The 9919-nt window shown below is 39.0% G+C and overlaps 1 protein-coding gene across 1 annotated transcript; it reads right to left on the reverse strand.

Annotated features, from left to right (window-relative positions):
• Positions 1–5162: 5162 nt before the first annotated feature.
• On the reverse strand, positions 5163–9565 carry LOC133708473 (respiratory burst oxidase homolog protein D). Its single transcript, XM_062133945.1, has 10 exons — positions 8761–9565; positions 8509–8671; positions 8340–8388; positions 8123–8236; positions 7224–8039; positions 6988–7083; positions 6774–6889; positions 6576–6678; positions 5837–6479; positions 5163–5742 (listed from the first exon to the last, which is right to left on the reverse strand). The coding sequence occupies exons 1-10, from the start codon at positions 9362–9364 to the stop codon at positions 5633–5635; spliced, it is 2814 nt and encodes a 937-aa protein (XP_061989929.1). The 5' UTR covers positions 9365–9565; the 3' UTR covers positions 5163–5632.
• Positions 9566–9919: the final 354 nt, after the last annotated feature.

The raw sequence follows: 9919 nt of genomic DNA on the forward strand, positions 1-9919 counted from the left end.
AAGCTGACATTTCAAGATTTTTGTGCTTGTGATGAGTCTGCATACTTCAATGGCTTTACTTCTGTACTGGATATTCATGATGCTACAGAACCAAAGACCTTTAAAGCTGCTGTTAGAAAATCAGAGTGGGATTCTACTATGAATAAAGAAATTGGCCTAAGAAAGCAAGAGATAAGTCACAGATATAATGAGATGTTCATCTGTCAAGAAAAATATGCAAAGGATTTAATTCATAGAACTGGTACGGATACATCAAGAGCTGATATGCAAAGCATTTTCATGTTGATAGAGTGCAAAGGTATGATCTTTTACTTCAATATGTTCCTACTACTGAGCATACTACAGACATTCTTACTAAAGGTTTACACAAGCCCAGTATTCAGTACACATAACTCCAATCTTAGTGTGCTACTCGCACTGAGATTGAGGGGAGGTGTTAACAAGTCAACCCTATGACTCTGGTCAAGATTTGCTGAAGAATGAAATGTGCTGACGTGTGTCAGTTTGTTATCTGCTTAGCTGGATCCTAGCAGGATTTATCTTCTGTAAAAGTCAGTTACATGAGTTTGTTATAGTTTTATACAGTGACTACTATAAATAGGTGTGGCTGTAATAATTTTTGTTAGCTTGCATTATTGAAAAATTCAGTTAGATATTTTCTCTTTTTTCTCTCCGGCTCATCTTCATCTTCTACCTTAAGATTAAGCTTCCATGGCTGCAATGTTATCAGGTGCCATATTATCAAAGAAAAATTCGTCAAATAATACCTGATTTACAACGGCCGGAAAATGACCAATCCTTAGGAGTATGAATCCGATTATCCACGGGTGCCAAAACAAATTGGGCACTATCGACGGGTGAGGTTATGTTCCACAGTTGACCAGTTTGTTTGATGCACATATACGTAAGCTAATGTTAGGTCAGCTACGAATTATGGGATCTCCTCATGAGCTATATTTTTTTATTGGGTCCTAGTGCAATTGAAATCATAGCAATGTGTTCTTATAACTGAATGACAACTTTAATTGGTTAAGGATGTCAAAAGATAGATCTTAGATCTTACTTTTTGAAATGTATATATAATAATGTGGAAGAATCAGCCCCTAGTAATAAATAATCGTACCAACCGACAAGTTGAAAATATGATCCCAGCTAATTAAGCTTAAAGCTTGCCAAATCAAACGTGTATTCCTGTATTTCACCTAGATCGCTAAGGTTCCTTACGAACCCTTCAGAAAATCCAAAAGTGGATTTTCTCATGCTATGTATACATGCATATTTGGAAGTATAAAGAGGGGTATGTGCTTAATTAGTGTTTGGACTTCAGCATGAAGCCATGAAGTAAAGACTCGAGCATCATTGTATTGACCATGGAATTTATATTCAAATTTAATGTTCAACTTCTGCGGCACAAATTAATATAAAAAATGAAAAGAATTTTGGAAGAATCCAAAGAACAAAAAAAGAAGAAAATTAAAGAACAGTATGTGCTCTTGGAGTCTGTTTACTAGCATGAAATGGAAGTTGAACAAAGTGATAATCAAGACGACGTGGAGTTCATATTAAATCAAGGTTCACATCACATTACTTGTATAGGTGGTTTTCACTGGTATATAGTTTGCTTGCTCGTAGAACTTTTGTGGTGGGTTCTTAATGTGCTGAATGCTGATCAAGGTTTCAAATTTCTCCGAAATTATTGAAATTTTCATCGAAATTTCTGTAATTTGGAAGTACTGAAACGAAATTCATGTGCTATATCATTTGCGTCAGGGTTTCCCAAAATTTTTCATACATTTCCGCGAAATTCTTAATTTCTGAAATATCTACACACACAAAAAATCATATGGTGAATACAAGAAAAAATCTTCTTGCTTTTATTTGCTACCACATACAATACCCATGCGATGAAGTATCAAAATCATTTTTAAAATTCATGTACTTGGGAGCAGTATTGTATGATACCAAATGAAAGCAGTTCAACCATATGGATCGAACCACATCGTAGTAACTCTTATTATTAATACTTTATACTGCTTTTGTTGTACTTGTTCATTTTCGTTTACAGGGTTTTGGTATTACCTTCCTCTCGTTGTATTTTTCTAATTTATTAGTGAAAAATGCGTGATGGCCAAGCCCAGCTCCCACTGGACTCCAGTCATCCAAAAAAAAAAAAAAAATCACATTCACATTATCAATATACAGCACATTTGTAATTACATATAGATTTTTTTTAGCTCAACACTCTTACCCGAATTTATTAAAAAACAAGTAAAAAAAGATATATAGCAAGGGAGGCTAGACCAAACCTTGCCGAGAGAGAATACAAAATTGCAAAATACAGAAGATACAAAAAAACCATTGAGAAGCGTGGGACTAGGCCAAGACCGCCTCCTAACAAACATAAAACTAAAAGATAAAATCTTTTCTGTTTTTTTCCATCCATAAAAATAAAACAACCCTTCCACTATGAAAAACGATAATTTGGAAAACCCAAATATTCAGCTCGTAGAAACCTGTGGAGCTCACTAGGAGGATTATCATACCAAGTAAACGTTGCATTTGAGATTCCCATATTTGCCATCTTGTCAGCTACAGCATTACCTTCTCTAAAAATATGACTACATCGAAAATTCATTTGGTGTACTTTAGAGAGACAATTGCCCCAACGAACTCTTAAATTCCATGGAGGAGAAAAGGACCTAGAAGAGAAGCAAGCTACCACACTAATAGAATCACTTTCCAACCATAAATGGAACCACCCTCTAGCAAAGGCAATTTCGATAGCCAAGATAACAACATATAGATGAAAACACTAGTTTAGCAACCTACTACAGTACTAGCTAATTATTCGTCCATATTAAATATCACAATTCTATTATAGATGTATAATTTTAGAGAGGTTACATTGTAAATCGGTTTGTTATATGTTAATTTAGTTTATGTAAAAGTTTCATTCAAAAATATCATCATTTTATAGATGCAAATAATGTGATTTCTTTATTTTTAACCGAAATTTCCACTGAAATTGAAACTTTCTCCTAAATTTTCTTAAATTTGAAGTGCGGAAACCGAAATTTGAATTCTTGGTGCTGATGATCATATAATTATTACACATGTATTAACATATATATGATTACTGTTCTGGAGGAAAGGTTAAGACTTAATAGCAAAGTAAATTAAAGGAATCATGATTCGCAATTGAACAAACTAAAGTACCGATTGGGTTCAATTTCAACAGCAGAAACTAATTACATCATAGAACTATTTCTATTCTATTCTATAAATTTTCCTTACAGTTTGAAAACTGCACACAAAGGCATGATCTTACGAAGTAAGGCATGAACAGAAAATAATTGAAACACGTACGTGTACGCCTCAGTAAAACATAAATTACATGTAGAACTGATCGCCTGAATAAAACAAAAACGTAAACTACTTGGAGAATTGATCACCTAGCTGAATTGAGTACGTACTGGTGCATGTAGCGATTTGCAGTTCAATCTCAGCCGAGTTAGTGCTTTTCCTATTTCGCCTTTCCCAACGCCATGCATGTCTTAGAGAAGGAAGTATTTAATTTGGTGGCTAATTAAATCTTCAAACCTGCAGTGAGGACATAATTGGAATCATATCATTCTAATTAATCAAAACTCTAATTGTCAGCTATGTATATATGATCAGCATCATATCGATCGATGATTTTGTTGGACTTCGGAGTAGGAGATTCAAGTAAATATCCCAGATGGAAAACTAAGTAGATGAAATAAAGCCAGCTTCAGAACTCTGAGTGTAGTAGCTCCAATTTAGTAAAATTGCAACTCGATCTCCACTATTTGTGTTTGATGAGAAATTTTAGTGTTGGATATGGGGCAATTTGGTAAATTGATGAAGCAAACCCACCGTCTTTGTTTTCAATCATAATCTTATTTCCTTAAGGATGGATTATTCAAATTGTAGCGAAGGATTGATATCAGGATTTTAACTTCTGTGACTCAGGGTAGTTGAGATATTTCTTGTGGTAGTTTAGAGTTGTTACACATACATACATTTTTTGTTTGTTTGAAAGATATTATATGCAAATATTATACGCATGCACGCACACACACATGCCAATATAAGGTCCGAAATATCATCATAATTATCGGGTCAAAGCGAGCAATCAAAAAAATTGAATTAGCTCGTAAAACTTAACAATCATGAACAGTGACAACTTTGAGGATGACAAAATATAGATCCTAGATCTTACAATTTTAAATGTATATATCATTTGGGAGAATCCAGCCCCTAGTACGTAATACGTAGTCTAGTAATCTACACCAACCACATGTTGAAAAATATGAACAGTCCCCCTTCAGACTCCCAGAAAAGTTTAAGCTTTGCCAATTCAAATTGGTATTTTCCAACAAAATGGTTCTGTATGCACTAAATTATTGACCACCTAGCTAGATCGCTATGACAGGTTGTGTTATTCAGTTCAAGATAATGTGGCTACCTCAAAACCACTTTTTAGGTTAGGTTTGGTCCTTAGTTTTGCTCATGCATGTACCCAGTACACATATCAAGAGTGGTTGTTAGTGTTTGGGGGGTAGGTTAAGACTTAAGCATTAAGTGATCGAAGACTGGAGCATCATTGGATTGACCATGGAATAGATCGAAGAGTACATTTGTTCAACTTCAACGGCAGAAATCTCATAGATCAAATAGTATTCTTCAAAGTATGGGGTGTCAATCAGTTGTAAATAAGAAACTTTCAGATGTGATTTCATGGTCCGTTTACTAACATAAAATGGAAGCTGTATTGTGCCCTGTATTTACTAATACGGTGAGAACTAAGAAAGCATGGAGTTCATAGTGCCCTAATTTTGTCAAGAGTCACATCATTTAGGGGTCGGCCGTCGGCGTTGAGCATAGAGCCATCGGGAACCTTTTTTTTTTTTTGTTTTTTCTAATAACAAACCGAAACTCACTTTTCTCCATAATCCAAAAATTAATACACTCGTATCTAAATAATCAATAATCTAACTAGTTGGTCATTTAAGGAGAATGTTTTGCATTACAAATCCAAGTGGGATGACTCTCATGACCCCATTTCATTATTTCCCCAATTCCTCCTCTCCCTTCCAAGTTTGTAAGCATGCCATCAGCATAATGAAACAATAAAAAAGGAGACTCAAATCTGCTTTGGCTCTTCAAGTTTAATTAAAGAACGGACATACACCCTACTAAAGATTTCACAAAAATGTAGAAAAAGTTCCAAGGGAACACAAGAAAAAGTGTATTGTTATATATATGCAATTGGGCACTTCTTGCTGTGGCTGGTGTGGTGATATTTCAAGCTGACACACCATAACCATGTCTCCATTATTTGGTGGTCACTTTCTGCGGCGGGTCCTTTCCTTCTTGGCCACTTCCTCAAATTATGGGACTACTCATGGGCAGGCACTCACCCACCACCAAGTGGGTGTGGTCCTTTTATTTCCCACTTTGGCTGAAATACAATTTACAAAGAATCTTCCCCCTAATCTAATAATCTTAATCTCTATCCAAAACCAAACTGTTTGATTCACTTACATAGGCATTAGGTCATCTAAGCATATACAAAAGATAATGTGCTATAGCTAGCTATAATACTCGTCTAGAAATTCTCTTTATGAAACTCGAACTTGGTGGAGGTCCTGTGAGAAAAGTCCAGCGCCAATTGCCTCAGCTCCTTTGTTAGTGCCGGTGCCCCACAGTAAAACACACCTGCAAAATACACAACAAAAAAAGATCAATGATTTTGCTCACTGGGAACTAGTGGCGGCATAATTATTGAGGCAAGGTTAGCAATGCTACTTACCAACTCGGCTATCAGGATGATGCAGCGCGATTTTCTTGTAGACTTGACGCCAATTGGGTTTGGCGAAATGGGATTTGACGCGCGTCCCAGAGACTACATCTACGCCATTCTTGGCATGGTGGAGATTCTGAAGCATGGCTATCAGTGCTGACCTGGCATCACCTTCCTCGTACACACTGGTACAGTAATTGTGCAACTCTATCACACCCTTTTCGTCCATCTCTGCCACCTCATTGAGAATCCCTTTGAACCATTCAAACGAGCCCTGTTCTCTCGTGACCCAATAGTAATAAGCTTTCTGGGTCCTGAACCCTTTATTGCTCTTGTTGCTCTTGCCACTACTGCTGTTGTTGTTGTTATTAACAGCCTTGCCACTCTCTAGTACATCGTCCAAAACTGCGTACTCGTCTAGTTCCTTGTTCTTCAAGAAATTCATGTTGTTGATGATGTCTTTGACAATGCTGACCATGGGCGTGGCCCCGATTCCGAGGCCGACCAGCAACACAACGTCGTATTTCTTGTAGTCTTGTGCTGGTGCTCCGTATGGACCGTCGATTAGTATCTTCGGAAAGCTGGGGTTGTTTTCTTCTTGCATGTCAGCTCTGAGTAGCCCACTTTTACCAGCAGTTGAAGGCTGACATACCTATAGTGACCAATTCATACAGTAAAATATAACAGTGAGATCATGCAAATTAAAAATGACATGAGTTGTATTAAAGGGCAAATGTGAATGAATTACCGATGAGAAAACGGTCTTGAGCTGCCGAGTCCAATCCCCGAGTGTTCGAATGTGGACGCTCAGGTAGTCATCTCCCGGTGAAGAGGTAATTGAAAATGGATGCCTGTTTGTTTATACCCGGCCCACGTACAAATCATTAGTTTAGTTCCGGTCACAATGTCAACTAAATTATGTAACAACAAAATTTGTGTTACCTACCATTCGAATGGAGAAACTGCGGCGCAGTTGACGAACATGTACTGCCCGCTCTTGTATTTGAAGCCTTGCGGCTTAGACATGTGCAGTGCAAGCACATTTCCCGGATAAACAGCAACCTGCAATGATTTAATATCACAATTGTGTCACCAACACTAACGAAGAAATGAATCAAGAGTAACGGAACTAGTTGGGCCAACTTGGAATTAGTTTTTACCTTGAGAATCTTCACTGGCTTGATGCTTGATCTAAAAAATCTGATCAGCCTTTCACAAGCGTAGAGGAAAACCGGCACTGCCAAATACATCCATGTCTGCAAACCCGTAAAAGTAGAGTCATTGTCATCATAATGCAACATCCGCTTCTCATATACATTCACATGAAATAATATATGCAGTAGGTACGTACTCAAAATAACATGAATTGATGATCAAATGAAGGAGAGGAACTTACCGTTTTGTAGTACCATTTCTTAGTGAGGTAGAGTTTAATGCTATGGATTATGAGGAGAGTGTAGACAATCACAAATAGATGGTGTGAATACCAAAAGGCGTTGAAACCTGTGAGTTTCTTCAGCGGCTTTGGCAAGTTCAACTTGTTTCTTCTAAACCAAGGAGTGGCCAAAGTGAATGCTATAGTCATCAACACCACAATCCCAATCCCAGTCAACCCTTCCACTCCCTTCACAAACCACCAGTAATTCTCAGGCTGGTCTTTACCAAAGTATGGTATCATCAGCTCGTACTGTTCTTCCGTTGCGTGAATCAGCCTCGGAAAATCACACGTCAAATGTGCTCCGGCGTGTAATCCAACCCCGATGACTATTCCAACTGCAATGACCTTATGAAAGTTCAGATTATCATCAAACGGGACTACCACCCCCAATTTGGTCTTGTTTCTGAGCCAAGTAATTGTGTTTCGACAAACCGGTAACAAAATCAGTGCCATGTTGAATTTCAAAGTCTCTGCTCCTCCTTTGGCTATGCAAACACAATAGCCCATCACTTCAAATGCTTCCCTATTCTTGTACTGAATAAACTTGTACACAAACAAAGCTGAGACTATCCCAATCCATAGCATCATAACCCAAACTCTTTGCCAATTATCTAACAAGAAGTACTTGGTCTTCTGGTACCATCTTGTAATTGGGTTGTTTTCTTGTGTTGGCTTCAGCTTCTGACTCAGTAGCTGACTCAGAACTCGGCTGTCGCTTACCGTGATCGATTTGTGCACCGGAGCTTGCAGCAACAAAGTTTCCAAGTTTTCAACCTGTAAATTAATTATTTCGGGGTCAAACAATTTAATCAAAGACTTAAAAGCCATTATAATTCTAATTATGGAGCTAAACATACCATAATGTAGCCAACATTGTCTGGGTCAAGCTCTTCCATAATGAGCGCTGCATATTCCTGAGCTTGTTTCTGAATGTTGGAGAGTTTGTTCGCAGAAGCACTGAGACTAATAATCTGTAACCAAATTTCCACATGCAATTAATATACATTAGGAACAAATTAATTTGGACCAATGTTAAGTAACAAAAAATCAAACTAGCCGGCCAGTGTCACCTACCTCTCTGACTTCTTCTTCTGTGATTCTTCCATCGGCGTCTTTATCCACCCTGCATGCAACGTAATAATCGCGATTAGTTAATATAAAAACTTTTTGATTTGCTATAGATTGGAAATTGAGTCCAAACCATATGATACATAATTGAGAAAAATGCATTAAAAATTTGTACATGTCAAAGAAAGTCTGGAGCCTAGAGTCGAAGCTCTCGTCAGAAATCTGCTCCCAGAATTCTCTAAGCTGTGCCTTGTTGATGGAATCACCACTAATGTTGCGTCTCCGAGCAAGTGCCCGGAAAAGCTCGCCGGCGAACTCCTTGGACTCCTTGTTCATTCCTACGTCATCAGAACCAAATTAATTAGTTAATGAACAAAAAAGTACGTTGAGATTAATTAGTTAACTAATTAACTGATAAGTTATGTACCTATGCATTCACCGAAGAGAGAAGAGTTGAGGAGGCCATTGGAGGTGGCGGTAAGGTCGTCGAAACGTTTCTCGACGGTGGCCCAGCCGTTGGTGGCGGAGGCCTTGGCGGTAATGAACTTGAGGCTCTTCAAGGCTTGTGCAGTGGCTGACCTGGTCCGGTCGAAACGTCGGCCGGCGCCGGAGTTTCGCTTCGAGAACGAAGCCAGACGCTTCAGCTCTTGCGAGACCTGCCGTATGTGCGTCGAAGTGTTGCGGAGGAGAGACGACCGGAACGACGCCGACTTCTTGCCTTCCAGAGTCTTCTTGGCCAGCAAGGCAAGCTCCGGATCCTCGTGGCCACCGCCTCCGGCGGCCTGAACACTGTGCACGGCCACCGAGTCGTCGAGGATGTCGAGAGTTACCTCCACGTAGGCCTCGTCGTCATCGTTTTCGGTGCTAGTACTACTAGTCCTCTTCCTATCCAAGCTCTTGATCCTCCTCCAAGCCCTGGAGGAGGAGCTCGAGCCTAGAGGACCGCTGAAAGCCTTCCTCTCCACTCTCGCCATGACCTCGGAGTCGGAGTTGTTCTCCGCGGAAGCTCCATCCTCGTGACGGCTTCCCATTTTCTCGAATCCTAATCAGAAACTCAACCAACCGGACAAATTGACACAGATTCAATTACATGAAACAGATTCGGCAAATTAAAGAATGTGCGATCGCGACTTGAGTCATAAATGGAAAGAATGTGGTGGAGGAAGAACTGGGGTTTGATATTTCTGGTTTGAAATTGGAGGAGTGTATATATAGGCTATGGAGTGAGATTGGATAAAGAGAGAGAGAGAGAGAGAGAGAGAGAGAGAGAGAGAGAGATGGGAAACACGGAGTTTGATTTTCAGAGTAGAAAAGTCAATTGAGCATGAGAAGAACTTTAAAAAGTATAGAGAAGATTGAAGGAAGGAGGGACACTCGGCGGGTGTTGCTGTCTCTAACCAACACAGTGACTCAGATCATTAGATTTATATATACACGTTATTGTTTTTGGAATCACTGTATTCTTTTATATAAAGTTGTGGACGTTGAAGTAAAAAGTGGTAGGAAAGCTCTCTGTAAAAATGAGAAAGTGGTAGGAAAGAGAGCACCGAGCGCCGGTCAACTGCGTCCTCCAACCATAGAATTCA

This window comes from Rosa rugosa, chromosome 5 (assembly GCF_958449725.1).
Source record: "Rosa rugosa chromosome 5, drRosRugo1.1, whole genome shotgun sequence".
Lineage (NCBI taxonomy): Eukaryota > Viridiplantae > Streptophyta > Magnoliopsida > Rosales > Rosaceae > Rosa > Rosa rugosa.